Source organism: Chrysemys picta, chromosome 12 (genome assembly GCF_011386835.1).
Source record: "Chrysemys picta bellii isolate R12L10 chromosome 12, ASM1138683v2, whole genome shotgun sequence".
Taxonomy (NCBI): Eukaryota; Metazoa; Chordata; order Testudines; family Emydidae; genus Chrysemys; species Chrysemys picta.
The window spans coordinates 13,199,212-13,226,201 of record NC_088802.1 but is presented as its reverse complement, the minus strand read 5'-3'; the positions used below and the strand labels follow the sequence as shown (position 1 = coordinate 13,226,201).

The following is a 26,990-nucleotide window of genomic DNA, read 5'->3' as shown; positions in this document are numbered from 1 at the left end:
CCTGACAAAGCACAGGAACAAATCCGTACAGACACATGCCTAGAACCCCGACCAGGGGTATTCTATTTGCTACCCAAGATCCATAAACCTGGATATCCTGGACGCCCCATCATCTCAGGCATTGGCACCCTAACATCAGGCTTGTCTGGTTATGTAGACTCTCTCCTCAGACCCTACGCTACCAGCACTCCCAGCTATCTTCGAGACACCACTGACTTCCTGAGGAAACTACAATCCATCGGTGATCTTCCAGAAAACACCATCCTGGCCACTGTGGACGTAGAAGCCCTCTACACCAATATTCCGCACAAAGATGGACTACAAGCTATCAGGAACAGTGTTGAGGATTGTGGGGGAGTTAGGGCCCTGCACCCCTCTTCCCGAGATTCACTGCGACTCTCAACCAGCCAGTAAAGCAGAAGGTTTATTTAAGGACAGGAACACAGTCTCAAGCAGAGCGTGTAGGTACGACCAGACCCCCTCAATTAGGTCCCTCTGGGAGGTTCAGGGAGCTTAGACCCCAGCTTGGGGTTCCCTGCGTTGCACCACCCAGCCCCAACCGAAAACTAAACTCCAAACTCCTCCCGCTGCTCCTCTCCTTTGTTCAGTCTCCCGGGCAGAAGGTGTTAATTCTCCCCACCCCCGTTCCTGGCTCAGGTTACAGCTCAGGTAGCTTCCTTCAAGGGAAGTCCCACATCCCCACTGCAACCCCCCTGCAACATTCCCAGGTCAAATCTGCCCTGCTCCCTGCTCCGTCACATCTCTCCCCCCTTTGAGATTGAACTGAGCGGGGTCACTCTGACCAGTGACCTGGGGAAGTTCAGGGCTCCCTCTCCGGGACAATGCGTCCGCTATCAGGTTGTCACGTCCCTTCACATGGACCACGTCCATGTCATAATCCTGCAGGAGCAGGCTCCATCTCAGGAGCTTGGCATTGGCTCCTTTCATCTGGTGCAGCCAGGTCAGGGGAGAGTGGTCGGTGTGCACGGTGAAGTGACGCCCAAAGAGATATGGCTCTAGTTTCTTGAGGGCCCACACCATGGCCAGGCATTCCTTCTCGATGGCCGTGTAGTTCTGCTCCCGGGGTAGCAACTTCTTGCTCAGGTACACGATGGGGTGTCTCTCCCCCTTTTCATCCTCCTGCATTAACACCGCCCCCAGTCCTGTGTCTGAGGCGTCGGTGAACACCATAAAGGGCTTGTCAAAGTCTGGGTTTGCCAGAACTGGGCCACTGACCAGAGCCTCCTTCAGCGCCCGGAGAGCCTCCTGGCACTCCTCGGTCCAGACCACTTTGTCTGGCTTCCCCTTCTTGCACAGCTCAGTGATGGGGGCGGCTATGGCGCTAAAGTGGGGCACGAACCTCCGATAGTACCCTGCCATCCCAATAAAGGCTTGGACCTGCTTTTTGGTTTGAGGAGCGGGCCAGTCTCTGATCACCTCCACTTTGGCTGGTTCCGGCTTTAGGCAGCCGCTTCCCACCCGGTGGCCTAGGTAGGATACCTCAGCCATCCCCACCTTGCACTTCTCCGGTTTTACGGTCAGCCCAGCCTTCTGGAGTCGGTCCAGCACTTGTCTAACCTGGGATATGTGGTCCTCCCAGGTCTGGCTAAAGACACAGATGTCATCGATATACGCCACGGCAAAACTCTCCATCCCCCTCAGTAGCTGATCCACCAGGCGCTGGAAGGTGGCCGGCGCTCCCTTGAGGCCGAAGGGCAGGGTCAGGAACTCATAGAGCCCCAGAGGGGTGACAAAGGCCGATTTCAGCCTGGCATCTGCATCCAGCGGCACTTGCCAATAGCCCTTTGTAAGATCCATGGTGGTAAGGTACCGAGCACCTCCCAGCTTGTCTAGGAGCTCGTCCGGCCTGGGCATGGGGTAGGCATCGGCTACAGTGATGGCATTGAGCTTCCGATAGTCCACACAGAACCGGATCGACCCGTCCTTTTTGGGGACCAGCACCACCGGCGAGGCCCAAGGGCTGGAAGACGGCTGGATCACCCCCAAAGCCAGCATGTCATTGACCTCTCTTTCCAGGTCCTGAGCAGTTTTCCCTGTGGCTCGGAAGGGGGAGCATTTTATAGGCGGGTGCGATCCTGTCTGCACCCGGTGGACAGTCAGATTAGTGCGTCCAGGCTGGTTGGAAAACAGCTGCTGGTACAGATGCAGCACCCCTCCGATCTCAGCTCGCTGGGCAGGGGTTAGCCGATCAGAGAGGGGAATTGCTTCCAGGGGGAAGCTAACTCTTGTCCCAGGGAATAGATCTACTAAAGGGTCATCTCCCTGCCCCTCCCAATGTCCACACACGGCCAACACCATATTCCCCCTGTCATAATATGGCTTCATCATATTCACATGGTACACCCGGTGGTGGTGTGCCCGGTTCGACAGCTCCACCACATAGTTTACCTCGTTTAGTTGCTTGACAACCTTGAAGGGCCCTTCCCAGGCGGCCTGGAGTTTGTTTTTCCTCACGGGGATGAGGACCATCACCTGATCCCCAGTGGCGAAGGCGCGGGCCCGTGCTGTGTGGTCATACCAGACCTTCTGCTTCCTCTGGGCTCTGGCCAGATTCTCCCTGGCCAGGCCCATGAGCTCGGCAAGTCGTTCCCGGAAGGTCAGGACATACTCCACCACCGACTCTCCGTCAGGAGTGGCCTTCCCCTCCCATTCGTCTCTCATCAGGTCCAGGGGCCCCCTTACCCGCCTTCCATATAGCAGTTCGAAAGGCGAAAACCCGGTAGACTCCTGGGGTACCTCCCTGTACGCAAACAGCAGGTGAGGTAAGTACTTGTCCCAGTCCTGCGGGTGCTGATTCATAAATGTTTTCAGCATCATTTTTAGCGTCCCATTGAACCTCTCCACCAGCCCGTTGGATTGGGGGTGATATGCTGAGGCCCAGTTGTGCCGGACCCCACATCTCTCCCACAAGCACCGGAGTAGGGCCGACATGAAGTTGGACCCTTGGTCCGTCAAGACTTCCTTGGGGAACCCCACTCGGCTGAAAATGGTCAGCAGCGCATCCGCCACAGTGTCTGCTTCAATGGACGATAAGGGCACTGCCTCGGGGTAGCGGGTGGCGAAATCTACCACCACCAGGATGTATTTCTTCCCAGACCGGGTCGTCTTGCTGAGAGGTCCCACTATGTCCATGGCTACCTTCTGGAAAGGCTCCTCTATGATGGGCAAAGGTCTCAATGCTGCCTTCCCCTTGTCCCGGGCCTTCCCCACCCTCTGGCAGGGGTCACAGGATCGGCAGTACTGCCGGACGTTGGTGAAGACCCCGGGCCAGTAAAAGTTCTGTAGCAGCCTCTGCCTGGTGCGCCGGATCCCCTGGTGCCCTGCGAGAGGGATGTCATGGGCCAGGTACAGTAGCTTGTGGCGAAACTTCTGGGGAACCACCAGCTGCCTCCTGATCCCCCACGACTCCACTTCCCCCGGGGGAGCCCACTCTCGGTACAGGAATCCCTTCTCCCACAGGAACCTCTCCTTGCATCCTCTCCTCATGGTCTGTACCACACTGAGGTCAGCCAGGCCCCTTAGCTTCCGCAGGGAGGGGTCCTTCTGCAACTCGGCCTGGAACTCGGCGGCTGGGGAAGGGATGGGGACCTGCTCCCTCTCGTCGGCTGGGTCGGAAGCCCCAGCCACCCCGCGGCCTGTCCTTGGGTGTTCCCTCCCCACCCGGGAAGGGTTCGGTGCCTCCGGTGGGACATCCTTCCCAAGGTCAGGGCGTAGTGCCCCTCGCCGGCTCTGGCTACGGGTCACGACTAAGGCGGTCTGGGGGCTGCTTGGCCAGTCCTCTAGGTCCCCCCCCATCAACACCTCAGTGGGCAAATGGTGGTGCACTCCCACGTCCTTGGGGCCCTCCTTGGCCCCCCATTTCAGGTGTACCCTCGCTACGGGAACCTTGAATGGGGTCCCGCCCACCCCGGTCAGGGTCAGGAAGGTGTTGGGCACCACCCGATCTGGGGCCACCACCTCGGGCCGGGCCAGTGTCACCTCTGCGCCCGTGTCCCAGTATCCATAAACTTTCTTCCCATCCACCTCCAGGGGAACAAGGCACTCGCTCCGCAGGGACAGCCCCGCGCCAACCCTGTAAACGGAGAACTTTGAATCCGGAGCATCTGGCCCCCCAGAGAAGCTGGCCGGGGGCCCTTCTCTCTCTTGAGCAGTTGATAAGCTGCCAGCCCCTCTTGCGTGGGAAGCCTGCCCCTCGTCCGTCTGGGCCTCTACCAAGTTAACCCGGTGCGGGTTCGGTCTGCTCAGTCTGTCCTTGAGCTTGGGGCACTGGGCCCGAACGTGGCCTCTTCGGCCGCAGTAATAGCAGCTCAGGTCCCGTGGGTCCCCTCGAGCCGGTCGGTTGTCCCTGATGCTGGGCATTCCCCGTGGGAGGGGATTCCCCATATTCCCCCTTTGGGAGGTCCCAGGGTGACTCTCTGCTTCGCGGCGGGCCTGTTCCTTTGGGGCTCCTCCCTGCCACCCCCTGACCGGCTCTTTACAAACTCATCAGCCAGCTGCCCGGCGTGTCGCGGGTTCTCTGGCTTTCTGTCCACCAACCACAGCCTCAGGTCGGATGGGCACCGCTCATACAGTTGCTCCAGTACCAGCAGTTTAATCAGGTCCTCCTTCGTCTGGGCCCCACCAGCCCACTTGCTGGCGTATCTTTCCATGCGGACGGCTAGTTACAGATATGAGATCTCAGGGGTTTTATCTTGACTCCGGAACCTTTCCCGGTACATCTCAGGAGTCAGCCCAAACTCACGTAGCAGGGCCTTTTTGAATAGTTCGTAGTCCCCTTTCTCTGCCTCTCCCAGTTGGCGGTACAATGCCATGGCTTTGGGGTCCAGTAAGGGGGTAAGGACCCGGAGTCTGTCCGCGGGATCAACCCGGTGCAGCTCGCAGGCCGTCTCAAAGGCCTCCAGGAAGTCATCCATGTCCTCCCCCTCCTTGTGTGGGGCCAGGATGCACTTATCAAAGCTCCGTGCAGTCCTGGGTCCCCCCTCACTCACCGCAGCCGGGGGTTCGCTGCCCTTCAATCTCGCCAGTTCCAGGTCATGCTGACGCTGTCTCTCATTCTCCTCCCGTTCATGCTGTCTCTGTCTCTCTTCACGCTGATGCTGTCTCTCTTTCTCCTCCCGTTCATGCTGTCTCTGTCGTTCACGATCCTCCAGCTCTCTCAGTTTTAGCTCTTTCTCCCATTCCAGCCAATTCCGCTCCACGGATGCCGAACGTCGCCGGGAGGATCCTCTGCTGGCCGGCGGGCTTCGCCGGGGGGATCCCCTGCTGGCCGGGGGGGTCACGGCGCCCTCGGTATTTGCTGGGCTCCTCCCCACCCTTCCCCTAGGCATAGGAAGGAGGGGTCTCGGGAAGCCCTCAGCAGCCGGCTGACCACTCCCATCTGGGACAGACACTGGTGCCTGCGCTGCATTTGCCAGGCTGCTTCCCTGAGACACAGGGATCAGTTCATTCGCGCGATCTTCCGCCTCCAGCTGGGCAATGAGCTGTTCTTTGGTGAGCCTCCCAATGCGCAGCCGCCTCTGCTTGCACAGCTCCACCAGGTCGCTCTTAAGCCGCTTGGCATACATCTTCCTGCTGGCCACTCACCGGCCTGTGTGCTCACAGCTCCCCACAGTTCCCAGGGGGACCCCTAGTGTGCCAGCCCTTCTCGAGGTCACCGCCTCTCTGCCAGGGTCGAGCTGCAGACTCCTCCGCCCCTGGGACCACTCGCTGCGATCCCCCCGGGGGACCCTGTTACTGCAAAAGTCCTTCTCGCTGGTCACACACTCCCAGGGGTAATAACCGTCTCTCTCCCACTCTTCAGCAGGCCTGGTCCCCGTCAATCCCCCTTCGTTTTACTGCTCCCCAGTCACTTACTGCAGGAAGCGCCGTCCACGGGGTGCAGTAGATCCCGCCGCTGCCACCAGTTGTTGCGGATTGTGGGGGAGTTAGGGCCCTGCACCCCTCTTCCCGAGATTCACTGTGACTCTCAACCAGCCAGTAAAGCAGAAGGTTTATTTAAGGACAGGAACACAGTCTCAAGCAGAGCGTGTAGGTACGACCAGACCCCCTCAATTAGGTCCCTCTGGGAGGTTCAGGGAGCTTAGACCCCAGCTTGGGGTTCCCTGCGTTGCACCACCCAGCCCCAACCGAAAACTAAACTCCAAACTCCTCCCGCTGCTCCTCTCCTTTGTTCAGTCTCCCGGGCAGAAGGTGTTAATTCTCCCCACCCCCGTTCCTGGCTCAGGTTACAGCTCAGGTAGCTTCCTTCAAGGGAAGTCCCACATCCCCACTGCAACCCCCCTGCAACATTCCCAGGTCAAATCTGCCCTGCTCCCTGCTCCGTCACAAACAGTATCCCTGATAATGTCACAGCTAACCTGGTGGCTGAACTTTGTGATTTTGTCCTCACCCACAACTATTTCACATTTGGGGACAATATATACATTCAAGTCAGCGGCACTGCTATGGGTACCCGCATGGCCCCACAATATGCCAACATTTTTATGGCTGACTTAGAACAACGCTTCCTTAGCTCTTGTCCCCTAACGCCCCTACTCTACTTGCGCTACATTGATGACATCTTCATCATCTGGACCCATGGAAAAGAAGCCCTTGAGGAATTTCACCATGATTTCAATAATTTCCATCCCACCATCAACCTCAGCCTAGATCAATCCACACAAGCGGTCCATTTCCTGGACACTACTGTGCTAATAAGCGATGGTCACATCAATACCACCCTATACCGGAAATCTACTGACCGCTACACTTACCTACATGCCTCCAGCTTCCATCCAGGACACACCACACGATCCATTGTCTACAGTCAAGCTCTAAGATATAACCGCATTTGCTCCAATCCCTCGGATAGAGACAAGCACCTACAAGATCTCTATCAAGCATTCTTAAAACTACAATACCACCTGCTGAAGTGAAAAAACAGATTGACAGAGCCAGACGAGTACCCAGAAGTCACCTCGTACAAGACAGGCCCAACAAAGAAAATAACAGAACACCACTAGCTGTCACCTTCAGCCCCCAACTAAAACCTCTCCAGCGCATCATCAGAGATCTACAACCTATCCTGAAAGATGATCCTTTACTCTCACAGATCTTGGGAGACAGACCTGTCCTCGCTTACAGACAACCCCCCAACCTAAAGCAAATACTCACCAGCAACCACACATCACTGAATAAAACCACTAACCCAGGAACCTATCCTTGTAACAAACCCCGATGCCAACTCTGTCCACATATCTATTCAAGTGACATCATCATAGGACCTAATCACATCAGCCATACCATCAGGGGCTCGTTCACCTGCACATCTACCAATGTGATATATGCCATCATGTGCCAGCAATGCCCCTCTGCCATGTACATTGGCCAAACCGGACAGTCTCTACGCAAAAGAATTAATGGACACAAATCTGACATCAGGAATCAAAATACTCAAAAACCAGTGGGAGAACACTTTAACCTGTCTGGTCATTCAGTGACAGACCTGCGGGTGGCTATATTACAACAGAAAAACTTCAAAAACAGACTCCAACGAGAGACTGCTGAGCTAGAATTGATATGCAAACTAGACACAATCAACTCCGGTTTGAATAAGGACTGGGAATGGCTGAGCCATTACAAACATTGACTCTATCTCCCCTTGTAAGTATTCTCACACTTCTTATCAAACTGTCTGTACTGGGCTAGCTTGATTATCACTTCAAAAGTTTTTTTTCTCTTAATTAATTGGCCTCTCAGTGTTGGTAAGACAACTCCCACCTGTTTATGCTCTCTGTATGTGTGTATATATATCTCCTCAATATATGCTCCATTCTATATGCATCCGAAGAAGTGGGCTGTAGTCCACGAAAGCTTATGCTCTAATAAATTTGTTAGTCTCTAAGGTGCCACAAGTACTCCTGTTCTTTTTGCGGATACAGACTAACACGGCTGCTACTCTGAAACCTGACAGAATACAAAGTGTGCAGTGCTCACTTTATTTTTTATTATAAGTATTTGCACCGTAAACCCCCCCAAAAGAAATCGTATTTTTCAATTCCCCTATTACAAGTACGGTAGCCCAATCCCTTTATCATGAAAGTTGAAATTCCAATTGTAGAATTATGTAAAAAATACCTGAATTCAAAAATAAAACAATGTAAAATTTCAGAGCCTGTAAGTCCATTCAGTGCTATTTCTTCTTCTGCCAATCGCTCAGACAAACAAGTTTGTTTCCATTTGCAGGAGATAATGCTGCAAGTGAGAAGAGGCAATCTTATGACACTGTTGCAGCCGGAGTCAAAAGATATTTACATGCCAGATGCACTAAGGATTCCTCTGTCCCTTCATGTTTCAACCACCATTGCTTAGCCTCCCTTGCCCCGGCCTGCTATACCTGCTGCCCATGCTCAGACCAGAGCTGATCATTCTTCAGCTTTTTAGCCTCTTCTAGGGCCTTTGGGAAAAAATTTCATGTGCCAGTAGGGTTGCCAACTCTCCTGGATCAGACACCATTTGTGACAATGGCGTCTAGTCCGGGAGAGTTGGAAATCTTATCTATCAGGGAAATCCTCTCTGGCTGGCATTTCCCACGTGCCTGCCTCCTTCCATAGGAGAGTCAATTGGCATTTATTTATTTTTTGAGCTTCTCCCACAGACATAGCTGCTATCGCCCATTGGGGTGGATTAATTAACTCTCCCACAGCTGCAGACAGAAAACTGCTCCCTGTAGGAATGTGCTACTTATGGTGGACTGAGCATGCTCAGTAATATCTGCTGAAGCCACTGCCCTTACTAAGCATGGGATTGTGCTGACTGCTTTTTACAGGGGTTAAAAAGGGCCAAAGGGGACAAATCGGAGAAGGGGGGACAGCCAGGGTCTGAGCAGGGGGCAAAAATTGACTGGTCGGGAGGGGGGACAGGCAGCTGACAAACACCTGTCAGGAATGGTCTAGATAATACTTAGTTCTGCCATGAGTGCAGGGAACAAGCAAAGAGTGCAGGGGACAAACTGCTATCTGTAGTCATTTGCTACACCAGAGAGCAGATTTTTTTACAATAGCCATTTCTTATAAACCAGTTACAGATCAGCAACTGGTACAGGTAGCACATTTCTGCAGGGAAGTTTCCTGTCTCCCATTGTGTGCAGAGAAGGGGGGAAGCCAACCCATGCTGCACTGGGGGCTGGGATAGCCACACCTTGGATGGGGCGGAGGGGGGAGGGGGAAGAAGTGGAGAGCTGAAAGAGGGCTGAAGAGGGGAAGGGTGCGTGTAGATAAGGTTGTATTGAGGGAGGATGAGGGATGGATCGGGGTAGATGCAGTGGGCAAGGCGGGGTGCTGCAGGACAGATGGGGCAATGCAGGGGAATCAGGGAAGACTTATGGGGTGGATGGGAACAGGGCTACAAGAGAGGGAAACTCTAAGTGAGGGAGTCACTGCAAAGGAAAGAGGGGATGTGGGGAGGGGAGGCTGTGAGAGCAAGAGCAGATTGGCTGGTGAAGGGAGGGAAAGACGGTAGGAGTGGGGAGAAGAAGAGGGAAAGATACAATGGCAACTCCCCCACCCCTTGGTGCAGAAGACGGGGAGGGGTTGCCCCACCCAGCAGCCAGAGGGGAATTCTTTTACTGGAAATAGGGAAGCTTTGGGGGTTTGCAGAGGATTCTGCCTAAGGGCTCAGAAGCTACAAGGCAGGTGTCCAGACTAGGGATGAAAATAACATGTAAAAAGTAACTGTTTCAACTATTAAAATACTACTGGTTACATGTTAAGGAGTTCACAACATGGGGATCTGCCCAGCATCCCAGCTGCCACCATGACTGGTTTAGCCCAGCAAAGCACTGGGGGAGAGACTGGAATTGCTCTGGGCCCAGTGGAACACATTTTAGAGTAGGGGTGTGGTGCCCCCCCTTATCCCTGTCTGCGCCCCCCACCCCACCCCCTTGATTTAGGGCCGATGGCAGGGCTATGGCTCCAGGAGGGAGGAGTCCAGATGCAGAGAGGGGTAAGGGGTGCGAGGCTGGACGTGGAAGTTGATTAAGTCATCCCTGTTGTACTGGCGTTTCCCCCACCCCCCGGGGATGTCCCAGTCCATGGCCTGCACCCCATGGAACCCTGGGGGAGGGCAGGGACAGAACTAGGTCAGCAGCCAGAAGTGCTCAAAGATCATGAGTCTGCCCCCCTGCCGCCCCAATCAGCTTACAGAAATTACTAAATCTGGGGGCTTTTTATTTGTCCTTTGGATTTGCACCTTTCTGGGGACACTGGGAAGAAAGGTCCTGTCACCTAGAGCCTGAGGGCATGTGGCCACTGCCAGAGCACATGTCTGACCTGCAGCATCCCTGCAGCACAGCCAGGGCCTGGGCAGGAGGCCTGGGACATGGGAGGGAACAGACTGTGAACTGCCTTGGCATTCCAGAGAAGCTGTTTGTGCTTCCCGCCCCTGACCACAGAGTGGGGTGAAGTGTTTTCCTTTCGCCTTTCCCATTGTTTCCTGATTTCTTTTATTAGCTGCTGTGTTGTAAATTGCATTTGTTCTGAACTATAGACAATGGCCAGGGAAGAGGTCAGGGAAGCCTCCGGAGCGGAGAAAGTACCCGGAGTGGGGACGCTTTAGCCCGTGTTCTGAGTGGTCACAACCAGGTTGGGGGACGAGCCCCTCAGGAAGCCTGGGCCCAGCCTTGTTGGGGTTATAAGGACTTTGCCACACAGGAGAGTGGAAGGGGAGCCCGCAAGATGAGGCAGGCTCTGGGTGAAGGAAGCGAGGACTCAGATCCTTCTGCTATTTGATTCCACCGGGGGGGGGGGGAGTGTTTAAGTCAGGAAATTTCCCCCCAATAGCAGGACCATTTCCCTGCTTACCTCTGCTCATGTTTACTGGTTTCCCCTAAAGTTCATTCAGTATTTTAGGAAAACGTGTCAGCGGCCAACAGTGAGAGTTGCTGGCCGCACTCTGAGGCCACCAAAAATTTGTCTGTGAGAACCCCTGGACTAGATGCTCACGATGGGCCCTTCTGACCTTAAAGTCTGTGAGTCTAGCAGAAGCTGGACACAGAGAGGAGAAGCGCAAGGAGGTCAGTTGATCGCTAGGACCCAGGAGCAGCGATCGCTGGGATCAGTCCCGGCAGCAGGAAGTGACTCGCAGCCGCTGCGGTGACTCTGGCTCCAGGCTCCTGGCGAGATCCCCGAGCCCCGGCGGCTGGTGCTGGGAGCCCGGAGCCCTGGCTGCAGCCGGGAGAGGGGAATCTCCAGCAGGGCCCTTCCCGCTGCTCCCCAGGAGCCTCTCCCAGGGCAGAGCCCCCAGCCTGCCCAGGGCCCCTTCCCGGCCGCGGTGGGGCCCCGCTCGGAGGGAAGGTAAGACAGACCCACCCCGTCCCACCCGGGCTGCAGGGGGAGGTTTGCCCCCAGGCTGCTCCCAGCGGAGCTGGCTGCGATTCCCACCCTGGGTCCGGGAAAGCTGCCCCCAGCTCCCGGTGTGTGCGGGGCGGGGGCAGGATCACGTTACCACCCATCCCCCTCGCCCCCATCTGCTGCTTTGTTTCCCTGCCCCTGGCCGCGCTGGTACAGACGGAGGATGCAGCTTAGGGAGATCTGAGGGGGGCAGAAGGTAGGCAGGGGCCAAACTGAATGCAGGGTGGAGGGCCCCAGCTGGGGGCCGGGGAAGGAGAGGGGCCTAGGGGCACAATCAGGGCTGGGGGGCAGCACAGGGGCTCGATCTAGGCTGGTGAATCCCTGCCGCACCCCCAGTCTTGAAGGGGTTTCCATCCTATCAAGGGTTTACAATTTGGTTCAATGGCTCTCAGGGCCCCCCACTGTACAGAATGTTAAAGCCCCCCTGCCTGGGACTGGGGATAAGAACCGGATACAACCAGCGGGGGGTGAATCTAGGGCTGAGGGAGGCAAGCCCCCACCCCGACTGTAGGGCAGGACCGCAGCCTCTGAGCACCCCCAACTTCCCCCCCACCTGCTGAGCCTGTGGCCCCAGCCTGAACCACAGGGGCAGCCGAAGGAGAAGCCTGACATGCTCCCCCACAAGGGCTATGCACCCCACCTCCACAGTCAGCTGTGACTCTCAGCCAGCTTGGAAAACAGAAGGTTTATTGGTCGCTGGGAACACAGCACAGAACAGAGCTTGTTAGCACAGAAATCTGGAGCTTTCAGCAAAGTCCATCTGGGGGGGAATCCAGAGACTCGAGCCCTGGACTCTCCCCATTGAGTCCCAAACCAGGGGACTGACCCACTTCCAGCCCCCCATCCTCAGTGATGTCCAGATGCCCCTCCTCCGTGCTTTCTCTCTTTCCCAGGAAAACAGGTCTCATGGCCTCCCCCTCTCTCACTGTTCTCTAGCACCTTCGGCTGGCTCCTTGCAGAGGACAGTCTCCGGCCATAGCTTGCCAGGATATAGAATTTTGACCATTCTCTATGCCCAGGCAGCTATTCATTGCAGAGACCTCTAGAGGGCAGGTGTGACTGCAGATCACACACCTGTATCCCACCAGCTTGATACTTGAGTAACACATGGGTAAACTGAGGCACACACTCAGTATTCAGAGACAACATTCAGAACATTCCCACTTCATCACACCCCTCTGAGACCAGCCCCAGGGGCATTTTCTCCAGTGGCTGGAACCACTCTGACCATACCAGCCCCTCAGCCTGAGTCTCCAGGTGATGGAGAGACCTGGGGAAAGGGCTGGAGTGGGGCAGGGAAATGACTGTGACAAAAGGCTCCTTTCAGGGACCAGCTGGTGAGTTTGGCCTACATGGGGAGGGGCTCCCTGTGTCTGTGAGTCCCAGAGCTCCGCCCTCAGTGACACAGCCAGGTTCAACCCCCGTTACCAGTGTCTGGCTGAGCTGCCTAAGGAGAGCAAAGGCCCACGACAATGGGGCAGTCACCCATTCTCCCAGGGTGGGGGAAGAAGACAAAAAGGGAGAGTGGAGAGACTTGAATATCAGCAGGAGCAAGACATGGGGAGGGAGGTTCCCAGCTCCCAGCCCTGCCCAGATCCATTCCCTGCACCCCCGGGGCAGTCAGCTCTCCTGGGAACAAGGGGAGGAGCTGAGAGAGGAAAAGCCAGTTGCTCACTCTGCTGAGCACCGCAGGACTGAGGGAGACGGGGGAGAGCTAGAGGGGTTACAATACACTGTGGGGCAGTGCCCTAAAGTGACTCCTTTGATTCTGTTCTTTTTCCAGTGTTTGGCTCAGAGATGCTGTTCTGGGAAGTTTTAGGAGGGACTTGGTGGGTTTAGTTCTAATGGGGGGGTTGGGTCCTGGCCAAGATAGTAATGAACTAACTGGGTTTCTTCCCAGCATGGCAGAGTCCTAGAATCAGAGCGTCTGTCTGCAGAGAGAGAGCCTGGGGGGAATTAGGGGGTGACATGGACTCCAGCCCCTTATGAAACCTGCCCAATCTTCCTGCTCCTCTGACAGGCTGAGGAATCACGTCCATGTTTCACTCCAGATCGTCCTGTCTTCCAGGAGACAGGGCAGGGAAATGGCTGTGATGGAACCATCTCGGGTAGGGGATTTTCAGGGAGCTTGTGGTGGTGGTGGTGGTGTTATTGTAGAGGGGTTAATCACCGGGGGTGGGATGGGGTGTGATAAACCTGCTGGAACATGATCATCCGGGGTCTGATTTACTGAACAAGCCCATTAGTGGGTGCGGGGAGGGGTGGACATTCCCCCATTTCTGAACCAGGAAACGCCCCCTGGGCAGGGCTGGGAAAACTGACCAGACTCCCAGTGCTGGGGCCTGACCCACTGGCCGGAGGTTGCTGTGAAATATGAAGGGAAGCTGTTGGGGTTCCTGTCTCGTCCCCAGCTCAGAGCTCTGCTTCCCCTATCAGCCTGTGGCTGGCAGGTGTGTGGGAAATGAGAAGACTCTGCCCTGCTCTGTGTGCTGGGAGGGACAAGGAGCTCTCACCTTATCCCCACTCCCTGAAGCCTCCTGGCTGCTCTGAGCAGGGTGCGGGGAGGATTCTGCTTCTCTGTCCCTCCTCCCCTGTGACTAGGGGGATTGTGGCTGGGGCAGCAAATTCTGAGTGGGGGATTCTTGTTGTTTCAGATGCCCGTGACCTTCGAGGATGTGGCTGTGTATTTCACCCAGGGGCAGGGGGCTCTGCTGGACCCTGCTCAGAGAGCCCTCTACAGGGACGTCATGCAGGAGAACTACGAGATAGTGACCTCGCTGGGTAAGGGATTCCTGGTCCCTTGGTTATTTGAAGCTGGAGGGATCTGCGTGTCTGACACTGGTCAAGTTCTTCTCTCATCACTCTCCAGTGAGACCAGGGAGTCAAACCCTAAGGCACATACTAAATCATCCCCACCCAACCCCGCTAGCTTGCAAGGTGGAGAAGCCGTGTATTCTGTGTTATTTCTTGGTCGCAAACAGAGTCCCTCTTCTCCTTGGGAACAGCTCCAGCCCTGTGGAGGGCTCTGGGTTCCGCAGGTTTAGAAATAGGCAGGGGTTTAACACTAGAGCTGGGTGTGCATCACAGTTCCCCTCAGCTCCCCAGATGTCTTCCTCCCCTGAGGGGGCTCAGTGACCACGTACCCGTCCTCTTAGATTCCACATTCCCCAGCACAGCACAGGGACAGGTTCCGCTCACAGAATGTCCTTTCTGAGAGATGCTCTCAGTCCTCCGCACACCCTGATTTGGTCCGATTTCACTCCCTGCACAAACAACAAGGAGTCTGGTGGCACCTTTAAAGACTAACAGATTTAATGGGCATTACATTCATTACAGAAGCAGCTTTTCCTCTCCTGGAATTGACACCTCCTCATCTATTATTGGGAGAGGACTACATCCACCCTGATTGAATTGGCCCTGTCAACACTGGTTCTCCACTTGTGAAGTAACTCCCTGCTCTCCATGTGTCAGTATATAATGCATACATCTGTAACTTTCACTCTATGCATCCGAAGAAGTGAGGTTTTTACCCACGAAAGCTCATGCCCAAATAAATCTGTTAGTCTTTAAGGTGCCACCAGACTCCTTGTTGTTTTTGTAGATACAGACTAACACGGCTACCCCCTGGTTCTTGACTCCCTGCACAGGATTCCCCATTCCCAAACCTGACCTGATCACTCAGCTGGAACAAGGGAAACAGCCATGGGTGCCCGATCTCCAGGCCTGTGAGGGAAGAGAGATCCCAAGAGGCGCCCGCACAGGTGAGGACTGACACACAAAGCATCTGGTGAATGAAGGAAAAAGTTGAGAATCCCAAAAATGAGGGATCAGTAAGTGCCCTGAGTTCCTTCCTCATCTCACCCAGGGCAGGGTTGTAGGCAGCAGATATCACTGACATCGCTTCGAATGTGTCCTGTTAACTGCAGGAGTTTCCTTCCCAACTTTCCTTCTCTGTGAACGTTTGGGTGGGAAGTGGAGGCAGAATCCAATTGCTCTGTCTGTGCAGCTTTAGTATGGTGGGTTTTCCCTTGGTGCTATTCCTCTTGATTTCTCCTCAGCACAATGACTCCTGTCTGAATTGTCTCTCTCCCAGCAGATGATGAGAGAGTGAGTGAGAATAAGGATGGGAATCGACAGCAGGAAGTTTCTGGGCATGGGGAACCACAGGGGACCTTTGTGGGAAGAGCTGAAGAGAAATTTTCCCAGTGCTTGGAACAGGGAGAAGCCTGGGGAAATTGGCAGAGGTCAAAGAGTCTGCTGGGAAAACCCTTAAGGGAGCAAATGGATGAATTTGTTATATATGGGGAAGGACACAGGAATCCCACAGCCAGGGAGACAACCCCCAAGGAAGACAAATGCTATGAATACCTCGGTTCTGTTACGCTTCAGGCAATAAATACTGGAGAGAAAACACTTCAATGGTTGGACTGTGGGGAAACCTTCAACAAGTGCTCAGATCTTGCTAACCATGGGAGAAGCCACCTGGGGGAGAGACCCTCTCGGTACCTGGAGGGCAGGAATTGTTTGATTTGGAAGTCAGCGCTGATTACACATCAGAAAATCCACACAGGCGACAGACCACATAAGTGCTTAGACTGTGGGAAAAGTTTCACCTGGAAATCAGCCCTTGTTAGACATCAGGCAATCCACACCGGAGAGAGACCCCATAAGTGCTTGGACTGTGGGAAAAGTTTCATACGAAGGTCAGCCCTTGTTAATCATCAGGCAGTGCACACCAGAGAGAGACCCCACAAGTGCTTAGACTGTGGAAAAAATTTCCTGCAGAGATCACACCTTCTTATACATCAGAGAATACACACTGGAGAGATACCCCATAAGTGCTTGGACTGTGGGAAAAGTTTCCTATGGAGGTCAGCCCTCATTAATCATCAGGCAGTCCACACAGGAGAGAGAACCCACAAGTGCTTAGACTGTGGAAAAAGTTTCACATGGAGATCAGCCTTTGTTAGACATCTGGCAATCCACACCGGAGAGAGACCCCATAAGTGCTTGGACTGTGGGAAAAGTTTCATACGGAGGTCAGCCCTTGTTAATCATCAGGCAGTGCACACTAGAGAGGGACCCCACAATTGCTTAGACTGTGGGAAAAGTTTCAGATGGAGGTCAGTGTTTGTTAAACATCAAGCAATCCATAAAAGAGGGAGACCATAAGACCCTGGGAAAGGTTTCAGAAACAGATTAGCCCTTCTAAACCTCAGGCAATCCACGCATGAGAGGGACCCCCACAAGTGCATAAACTATAGAAAAATGTTTCAAATAGATGTCATCCCTTGTTATACATCACAGAATCCACACAGAGAAGTGACCCCATAACTGTTTAGCCTGTGAAAGATGTTTTAAATGGAGGTCAAAACTTATTCCAAATCAGGCAATCCACACAGGGGAGAGACCCCATCAGAGTTCTGACTGGAAAAAGTTTCCTACATAGGTCAGACTTTGTTAAAAATCAGCTAATCCACACAGGAGAGATCCCATAAGTGCTTAGGCTGTGGGGGAAATTTTATATGGAGCTCAGGCCATGTTTTACATCAGAGAATCCACACAGGAGACCCCATAAGTCCTTAGACTATGGAGAATGTTTCATACCGTGATCAAGTGCTTGGACCATTGGAAAGGTTTCAGAAACACCTCAGTCCTACAGAACATCAGCCAATCCACACAGGAGAGAGATCCCATAACTGTTTAGACTGCGGAAAAAGTTTCATATGGAGATCAGACCTTGCTAAAAATCAGGCAGTCCACACAGGAGGGAGCCCCCAGAAGTGCTTGGACTGTGGGAAAAATTTCATACAGCGGTCAGACCTTGTTAAACATCAGGCAATCCACACCAAAGAGAGACCCCATAAGCGCTTAAACTATGGAAAACATAGCAGAAACTGATCAGTCCTTGTTTTACATCAGAGAATCCACAAGACTCCATAAGTGCTTGGACTGTGGCAAAAGTTATACACAGAGATCACACCTCATTAAACATTGGAGAATTCACACACGATCAAAACTTCTGTGGCACCTGGCTCGAAAGAGTTAAGAACCTTGCATGCTAATTGACCAGCTCCAACCTTTTGAAACATGTTAGAAATGTGTGTAAATATATTTGGGGCCATTCCAAGAAACAGAGTCTAGAACTTTGAAATGTAAACTGGTGTTGTTAAAAAATTGGAAGAAGATAGTAGTGGTCTTGATTAATTGCAGTTAAGTCGCATGATTAACTCAAAAAAATTCATTGTGATTAGAAAAATTAATCTTGATGAATCACATTGTTAAACAATAGAATACCAACTGGAATTTGTTTAATGTTTTTGGATGTTTTTCTACGTTTTCATATATATTGATTTCCATCACAAAAAGAAGAGAAAGTGTACAGTGCTCACTTTATATTATTTTTTATTACAAATATTTGTACTGTAAACATGGAAAATAGAAGTAGTATTTTTCAGTTCACCTCATACAGGTGCTGTAGTGCAATCTCTTTATCAGGGAAGTGTAACTTAGAAACATCGATTATTTTAATGATATAAGTGCACTCAAAAATAAAGCAATTAAAAACCCTATAGCCTAGAAGTCAACTCAGTACTACTTCTTTCTCTGCCACTCGCTATGACAAACAAGTTTGTTTACATTTACGAGAGAGAATGCTGCTTTGATTCTAATTTATGATGTCATCCGAAAGTGTGAGAAGGTGTTTGCATGGCACGTTTGTAGCTGGCAATACAAGGTATTTATGTGCAAGATATGCTAAACATGCATATGTCCCTTCGTGCTTTGGCCACCACTCCAGTGGACATGCTTCCATGCTGACAATGCTAATTTTTAAAAAAATTAATTAATTCAATTTGTGACTGAACTCCTTGAAGGAGAATTGTATGTCCCCTGTTCTGTTTTACAAACCTTCTGCTGGTGGCATCTGACTCAGTTGATGAAAATGAGCATGTGTCGGTCTGGTCTGCTTTGGATTGTTATCGATTAGAACCCGTCATTAGCATGGATGCATGTCCTCTGGAATGGTGGTTGAAGCAGGAAGGGATCTATGACTTTTTAGAGCATCAGGCACATAAATATCTTGTGACGCCGGCTGCAGTAGTGCAATGAGACATTGTGAACAAGAAGCGGGCAGCATTATCTCCTGCAAATTGTAATCAAACTTTTTTTTCTGAGTGATTGGCTGAACAAGAAGTAGGACTGAGTGGAGTTGTAGGCTCTAAAATTTTACATTGTTTTCTTTTTGAATGCAGGTTTTTTTGTACAAAATTCTACATTAGTAAGTTCAACTTTCATGATAAAGAGATTGGACTAAAGTAATTACAGTTGATGAATTGAAAAATACAATTTCTTTTGTTTTTTACAGTGCAAGTATTTGTAATAAAAATATCAAGTGCTCACTGTACACTTTGTATTGTGTAAAAAGAACAAGGAGTCCTTGTGGCACCTTAGAGACTAACAAATTTATTTGGGCATAAGCTTTCGTGGGCGATAACCCACTTCATCAGATGCATGGAGTGTATTCTGTGTTGCAATTGAAATTAGTATGTTTGGAAATATCTAAAATATTTAAAGAAATGGTTTTCTATTATTGTTTAACAGGGCGATTAATCACGATTCATTTTTTTAATCGCTTGACAGCCCTAGAATATAGTAATTGTAGTAGTCTCTGTTTACCTATATCTTGTTATAGATTAACGGTGTAACCAAAGGGTACCTGTCTAGGACTGTATTTTGTTAATTCAGAAGTCAAAAGGAAATATTAACATTTAAATGATACTTGCATGTAATAATGTCCTTATGTATATATCTTTTTAAAGTTTGTGGTAAACTGTCTATGAACGGTTTATGGATAATTACCTTATGTTAATCCATGTAGTTTTATTACCTGTGATGCTTGGGAAATAGGAGTGTATTTCCAAAACCTATTGTTCCCCCAAGGACTGCCTGCTGTCGAGAGGCTGCAAAAATGTCTATATAAACTCTTGGGACCTGATCCTTTCATCTCAGATCTTCTTAAGCTTTATTCGTGGGGAGTTTGAGTCGTAAGACTGAGATCTCCCGTCCTCTCTGGGCCGCCCTGATATTGAACATTGGACTAGAGCATGATGAAATTGTTAGGATATAGATATTCAAGCCTGTCTGTAAAGGCGTATACTTTAAGAATGTAGGTATATGTTTATTATTTAGCTGGTTATAGAGGTATAAAAGAATCTGTGTAAGGCCTTCTCTCACTGTGACAGTCTGAGGCCTGTTCTTAGGCTGAGGCCTTTGGCCAAGCAGCAGAGGCAGCCATAATCTGGGAAGCGAACGGTCACATCCTCACATTCCAAACGAGTTGAAATAAGGCAATCTGGGGCTGTTAGATCGGATCAACTTCCTATCACCTCCAGAGAAAGGGAAGAGCCTAGAAGATGTAAAAGGAAATTTAGTTTGGTAGTTTTCTGTCTGGTAAGAACTCACTTAGCAATAGACAGCTGGGAAACCCTTATGTCTTTATAGATGTCGTTGTGAAAACCTCACTTCTGTATTGTTTTGTCATTCTAGTTACCACTTTGCTGTGTTTATTTGCATGGTCTCTCTGGTTCAGTGATTGTTTCTGTCTGCTGTATAATTATATTGGCTGGGTGTAAACTAATTAAGGTGGTGGTATATAATTGGCTAGCTAATCATGTTACAATCAGGATTGGTTAAGTAAAATTTAGGAGACTGGTTAAGGTATAGCTAAGAATATTATATATAAATTAGGGGCATACAGGAATAAGTTCGGATTCGAAAATAAGGAAAAGGAACTTGGGTTTAAGCTTGCTGAAAGGTCACCCTAATAAACATTGACTTGTTTGCACCTCCGGACTTTGCGTATTGCTTCTCTCTGTTCATGCGAGAAGGACGGGGTAAGCGAAAGGGTGAAGGAATAAGCCCCCTAACACCTTGGTGCCGTGACTCAGATGCATCGCACTGGATAGGTGAGTGGCAGCCTCTAAGTCCCCCTCCTCAACAGTCCTCGCAGCTGCTTGGAGGGGGTATGATGAACTCTCGTGATGGTAGTTGTGGGTTCTGGCCAGCTGGGATAATGGATTTTTTGAACAAATGGATAAGCAAGAATCAGAGCCCATAGCAGGTGCAGGGGTCTACCTGGGATGAGTTTGAGAAGGAGATGGGGGTGGTTTTGGGAGACCCCAAGGGAAAGGAGTGTAGGAAAAAGGGAATGGTATTACAAGGTTTGTGTGCTGGGATGGCATACTGGGTAAAAAGGGAAGCCGATCTCCTCCAACACATTAAGGCTTTGGAACATTGTGGAACAGCAATGGATTTTAACAGAAAAATCCGTGTTAGCGGCAGAGGTACCGGATTTGAAAGCACGGGATGCTGCACGGATAAAGGAGTCTTGTCAGGCAATCTGGAGAGAGAGAGAGAGGAACTGCTGGGAAGAGTAGGAGACTTAGAGGAGGAATTGTATCAATGTAAACATTGGGGCAATGGATTTGGAGCCCCAAATCATCCACCCCACTAATGGAGCTGATGGAAACACCTCCACCACCCTACCCTGAAAAAACACTGTACCCACCACTGCCAGTGGACGTTGTAAGCCGGCGATCCACTGTTACAGCCGCCGCGAGAGAGGCTACCCGGGAGGAACTGCAGGAGGCAGGAATAGTGGCCCCAGTTGCAGGGTGAGGGGACCATGCCCCACAAGAAGTAGAACCGGCAGAAATCCGCCCCTTTTCCCTGAAGGACCGGGAGACATTACTGGGCTGTTTGGGAAAGGTACCCTGGGAGGATTGGGATCAGTTTGTGCTGTGGCTAGTGGAAGTAGGCAGGGAAATGGAGGATCTAACTGGTGAGGATCAGGTGATCATATGGCATAGTCTTTTGGGACGGGGCACCTTAGGAATCGATGTGGCAGGACTGGCACACCCATTTCTAATCCCCGGACAGGTGGCAAAAGTGTTGTTTGGGGTGCACTCTCATACTGCGGGGATGAATAAGATGAAGCGAATCCCTGGGGAAACAGGGCGGGATACACTTAATTGCATACAGTCATGGGCCCGGTGCTGGGTGCATCCCCAGGACGGTCCATGGGGGATATCCCAGACAGGGGCACCAGGTCCTGGTGGGGGTGTAGAGCATGGTAGGGGTGTGGAATTGCTGGAGAAATAGTTGGAGCTGAACTGTCTGCAGTTTGGGGCATTTAAGTTTGCAGCATTCTGAACTTGCTCCCAATCAGCTACCCCAGTTTCTGGAACAGGCAGATGTGTGGAGGCAGATGCATCAGCGGGGAGAGCCAGTCCATGTTGTTATTGCAGGGGATCAGTACAAGGTGGAAAGGGGTGGATCAGCCCGGAAGGGAGGAGGGAGAGGGAGAGGCCGTAGCTTTGGGGCGGGGGTTAGTCAGGGATGAGTGGGGCAATTATAGAGCAAAGTTGCAGAGACTGCAGGCTCAACTGACTATGCAGGATCTTACCAGATGAGGGGGAAAGTGGCCCAGGAGGCCAGGGGACTGGGACTGCCTGAAATGCCAGACACACAATTTTGCTTGGAGACAGGAATGTGTTTGGTGCCGGGACCACCAGTCCCCCTGTGAACCAGTGGGAGGGACAGAGGTCGGTGCTGCGACTTAGGGGTGCCTGGGAGGCATCCTGTCCATGTTCTCAGTTTACGACGGGACGGGACGCGTCTGCTCGCCCCACGCAAAGATCTGTACACAGGCGCTCAGCCGAGTCCCTTCCACCCGGAGAGCCAATTGCAGAGTTGGACGCTGAGGAGTTGCTGATATTCAGAGCAGAGTTTGAGCCCCTGTTTCCGTAGCATCCCTGCCAGCTGTCAGCCTGCTCCAGCAGCAGGGCTCTCAGGCTTGCAGTGAGAGATGGACACACCTGGGGAGAGCAGGGCATACGTGCAAGGGGCAGACAAAGAGTGAGGAGCAGCTGGGGAGGAGAACGGCTCTTCTTGCCAAAAGGGGAAGAGTGGGCAGGGGGAAAGATGCAGGGGGGAAGGATGGGAGTGAGATGGGGAGAAGATGGAGTGGTGGGCAAGGGGCATGGGATGGGGACGAGAAGGGAATAGGGGAAGCGGGAGCAGGGAGGGAAGCTGGAGCCCAGCATGTGGCATCCCCTTGACAGAAGCTGGGCTCCCCTGTTAAGCAGGCCCATCGAACCCTCACCCTGACAAGCCCCACCTCCCATGCATCTGTACCACCCCGATGATCCCCCCAGTCACCCTCCCCACTGAGCCCCAACCAACTGCACCTGGACCCCCATCCAAATGAACCCCACCTCTTCTACATGTAGACCCCCCTGCTGAGCCCCAAACACCTTCACCTGGATCCCCTGCAGAGTCCCATTGCCCCTGCACCTGGAACCACTCAATGAGCTTCTCTGCATCCAGATCTCCCACTGAGCCGCCCACACCCAGTTTGCCCCACAGAGAACTCTCTTACCCCCACTGGATCTCCCCACACTAAGTCCCTCTCCACTCGGATCCTGCTGCTGGGCTGAGCCTGCTCACCCACACCTGGTGCGCCTGGCACAGGGGGGCAGGGCCCCAGGGTGTTTCTGGGGCAGGCCTGGCCTTTGCGCTGTGTCAGGGTCAGGTGCAGCCTCACTGCCGAGTCCCTGTCCCAGGGTGCGGTGGGGTGGGGGGAGGCTGCATGGTGATCTCCCACCTCCATGCAACCAGTGGCCTTTGCTCCCCACTGCCGTGTTGGAGCCTCCACATTTATTTACTGACAAATAAAATGTGCAGAATTTTAAAATAGTGTGTGCAGAATTTTTAATTGTTTGGTGCAGAATCCCCTCAGGAATATGGGTGCTGTGCTGCTGTGATGGTGGGACTGAGGAAGGAGGTGGGCAGTGGGGAGGTGTATGGGTGGGGGGTGCTGGCACAAGAATGGGGCTCTGGGCAGGTAAGGTAAGGTAAGATAAGGGGAATCTGCAAAGGTAAGGGGAACACTGGCAGCACAGCGCTGGGCTGGTTTGTAAATATCGCCCTCTGCTGGGCTGTATAGAGTGGGGCCGCTCCTGCCTCATTGTGCCCAGCCCGCCCTTCACTCTGGAGACTGACCATTCCACCCCCTGCACCTTGCCCCGTGCGGGCCCACAAGTATGTTTGGCACCGTCCCCATGAAAAGTTCATCTGGCCCTGCAGAATGGGGCTAAGAATTTTCCTTTTGCCTTTCCGATTGTGTCCCTATTTATTTTATTAATTGCTGTTTTGTAAATTGCATTTGTTCTGAACTATAGACAATGGTCAGGGAAGAGGTCAGGGAAGCGTCCAGAGCGGACAAAGGACTCGGAGTGGGGACGCTCTAGCCCATGTCCTGAGTGGTCACAACCAGGTTGGGGGGCAAGCCCCTCAGGAAGCCTGGGCCCAGCCTTGTTGGGGTTATAAGGTCTTTGCCACACAGGAGAGTGGAAGGGGAGCCCGCAGGTGAGGCAGGCACCTTCAGCCACCAACTAAAACCTCTCCAGCGCATCATCAAGGATCTACAACCTATCCAGAAGAATGATCCCTCACTCTCACAGATCTTGGGAGACAGGCCAGTCCTCACTTACAAACAGCCCCCCAACCTGAAGCAAATACTCACCAGAAACCAGACAACAAAAACACTAACCCAGGAACCTATCCTTGCAACAAAGCCAGTTTCCAACTCTATCCACATATCTATTTAAGGGACACCATCATAGGACCTAATTACATCAGCCACACTATCAGAGACTCATTCAACTGCACATCTACCAATGTGATATATGCCATCATGTGCCAGCAATGCCCCTCTGCCATGTATATTGGCCAAACTGGACAGTCTCCTAGCAAAAGAATAAATGGACACAAATTGAAGTCAAGCATTATAACATTCAAAAACCAGTCGGAGAACACTTCACCCTCCCTGGACACTCAATTACAGACCTAAAAGTCGCCATTATTCAACAAAAAACTTCAAAAACAGACTCCAATGAGAAACTGCAGAATTGGAATTAATTTGCAAACTGGAAACCATTAAATTATGCTTGAATAAAGACTGCGAGTGGCTGGGTCATTACACAAACTGTAATCTATTTCCCGACGCTAAGTTTCCCGCTACTGTTACTCACACCTTCTTGTCAACTGTTTGAAATGGGCCATACTCATTATCACTACAAAAGATTTTTTTCTCCTGCTGATAATAGTACACCTTAATTGATTAGTCTCATTAGAATTAGTACGGCAACCCCCATTTTTTCATGTTCTCTGTATTGTGAGGGGGCAAGGCCAGATGGCTACAGTAAAGTACTGAGGAACAGGTATGTTAGCCCCAGGCTAAACAAATCCCTGGTACCATGGTAACCAAATGGCAGTTGCTCCAGGTTAATCAAGACACCTGGGGCCAATTAAGATCCTTCTAGAAGGCAGTGGAGATAGCTAGATTGATTGGGACACCTGAAGCCAATCAAGGGCTCTCTGGAACTAGTTAAAAGCCTCCCAGTTAGTCAGTGAGATATGAGTGTTAGGAGCTATAGAAGGGTTGCTTCTCCTCAACTTCCTTGTTGGCTTATAATGAAAATGGCTGAGTAAGCTGTGACTCATGTCTCTAGAGAGAGAAGGGCTACGTGGAGAGTCACGGTGAGCCTCTGAGGCTAGCAAAATCTGCCAGGAAACGGAGGACCCATGGAGTTAAGGACAGAGCTTTGTCACAGTCTATCTATCTATCTGTCTATCTAATCTTCCTTCTGTATTTTCCACTGCACGCATCTGATGAAGCGGGATTTAGCCCACAAAAGCTTATGCTCAAATAAATTTGTTAGTTTCTAAGGTGCCACAAGTACACCTCGTTCTTTTTGCTGCTACAGACTAACATGGCTTCCACTCTGAAAACTTTGTTGTTTCAGGGCCTGGTGACCTTGGAGGAGGTGGCTGTGTATTTCACCCAGGGGCAGTGGGCTCTGCTGGACCCGACTCAGAGAGCCCTCTACAGGGACGTCATGCAGGAGAACTATGAGACTGTGACCTCGCTGGGTAAGGGATTCCCATCCCCTCGGTTATTAGAAGCTGTGGGGTCTGAATGTGTGACTCTGGTCAGGTTCTTCCCTGGTCAGTTAGATTGGAGGGGAATGAGCTATGTAATGCACAACTCCCATGTGAGAGAGACTTGCATCTCTGTACACTCTAGTGAGACCAGAGTGTCAAAACCTATGAGATATACTAAATGATCCCCACCTGACCCCCTGCTAGCTTTCCAGGCGGAGAAGCTGTGTATTGTCCTGTCTGTGCTGTTTCTCATTCACACACAAAATCCCTGTTCACCTCCCTCCTTGATAACAGCTCCAGCCATGCAGAGGGCACTGGGCTCCGCAAGTTTAGAAATAGGCAAGGGTCTAACTCCATAGCTGGGTGTGCGTCAGCACGGTCCTCAGAGAGCACAGATCCTAGGAATTCCTAGTGGTGCTGTCACAATTCCCCTCACCTACCCAGATGTCTGCCTCCCCCAATGGGGCTCAGTGATCATGTTCCCGTCCTCTTGGATTCCATGTTCTCCCAGCACAGCAAAGAGACAGGTGCCACCCATGGAATGTCCTTTCTGACAGATGCTCTCTCAATCCTCCACACACTCTGATCTGGTCTGATTTCACTCCCTGCACAGGATTCCCCCTTCCCAAACCTGACCTGATCACCTGTCTGGAATGAGGGGAAGAGCCATGGGTGCCCGATCTCCAGGCCTGTGAGGAAAGAGAGATCCTGGGGAGGTGCCCACACAGATGAGGACTGACACAGAAACCATCTGGGGAATGAAGGAAACAGTGGAGAATCCCAAAAATGTGTTATCAGTAGGTGCCCTCGGTTCTTCCTCATCTCATCTCACCCAGGCCAGGGCTACAATCAGCAGTTTCCTTCTCTGTGAATTTTTGGGTGGGAAGTGGAGGCAGAATTCAATTGCTCCGTCTGTGCAGCTTTAGTATGTTGGGTTTTTCCTTGGTGATATTCCTCTTTCTTTCTCCCAGGGCTGCTCTGAGCATGGTGCGGGGAAGTTTCTGCTTCTCTGGCCCTACTCCCCTGTGACTAGCGGGATTGTGGCTGCGGCAGCAGGTGATGAGTGGGGGACTCTTGTTGTCTCAGGTGCCGGTGACCTTTGAGGAGGTGGCTGTGTATTTCACCCAGGGGCAGGGGGCTCTGCTGGACCCTGCTCAGGGAGCCCTCTACAGGGACGTCACGCGGGAGAACTATGAGACGGTGACCTCGCTGGGTAAGGGTTTCCTGGCCCCTTGGTTATTGGAAGCTGGAGGGGTCTGTATGTCTGACACTGGTCAGGCTCTTCTCTCATCACTCTCCAATGAGACCAGGGAGTCAAACCCTAAGGCACATACTAAATCATCCCCACCCAACCCCGCTAGCTTGCTAGGTGGATAAGCCTTGTATTGTCCTGTCTGTGTTGTTTCTTGGTCACAAACATAATCCCTCTTCTCCCTTCTCCTTGAGAACAGCTCCAGCCCGGTGGAGGGCTCTGGGTTCCGCAGGTTTAGAAATAGGCAGGGGTTTAACACTAGAGCTTGGTCTGCACCACAATTCCCCTCACCTCCCCAGATGTCTTCCTCCCCCGAGGGGGCT

The 26,990-nt window shown here is 51.9% G+C and overlaps 2 protein-coding genes across 7 annotated transcripts in view; both read left to right on the top strand.

Annotated features, from left to right (window-relative positions):
• The window catches only part of LOC112061375 (zinc finger protein 585A-like), a 145,962-nt gene that overhangs the window by 92,587 nt on the left and 26,385 nt on the right, over window positions 1-26,990 (top strand). Inside the window, exon 6 of one of the 3 annotated variants that reach the window (XR_010592069.1) lies at window positions 16,811-20,258. The exons of 1 other annotated variant lie outside the window; for it this stretch is intronic. The gene's annotated coding sequence lies outside the window, so the exon portion shown is untranslated. Of the gene's footprint in view, window positions 1-16,810; window positions 20,259-26,990 lie in introns of those variants that run through there. One more of the 3 variants, XR_010592068.1, reaches the window with a different exon arrangement.
• The window catches only part of LOC101946744 (serine/threonine-protein phosphatase 1 regulatory subunit 10), a 345,369-nt gene continuing 329,475 nt past the window's right edge, over window positions 11,097-26,990 (top strand). The window contains exons 1-4 of one of the 4 annotated variants that reach the window (XM_065564796.1): window positions 11,097-11,351; window positions 13,429-13,516; window positions 14,063-14,189; window positions 15,056-15,169. In XM_065564796.1, the coding sequence (XP_065420868.1) occupies window positions 13,493-13,516; window positions 14,063-14,189; window positions 15,056-15,169 (265 nt within the window). In that variant the 5' untranslated portion in view covers window positions 11,097-11,351; window positions 13,429-13,492. Of the gene's footprint in view, window positions 11,352-11,440; window positions 11,605-13,428; window positions 13,517-14,062; window positions 14,190-15,055; window positions 15,170-26,459; window positions 26,629-26,990 lie in introns of those variants that run through there. The other 3 variants (XM_065564797.1, XM_065564798.1, XM_065564795.1) reach the window with 3 other exon arrangements.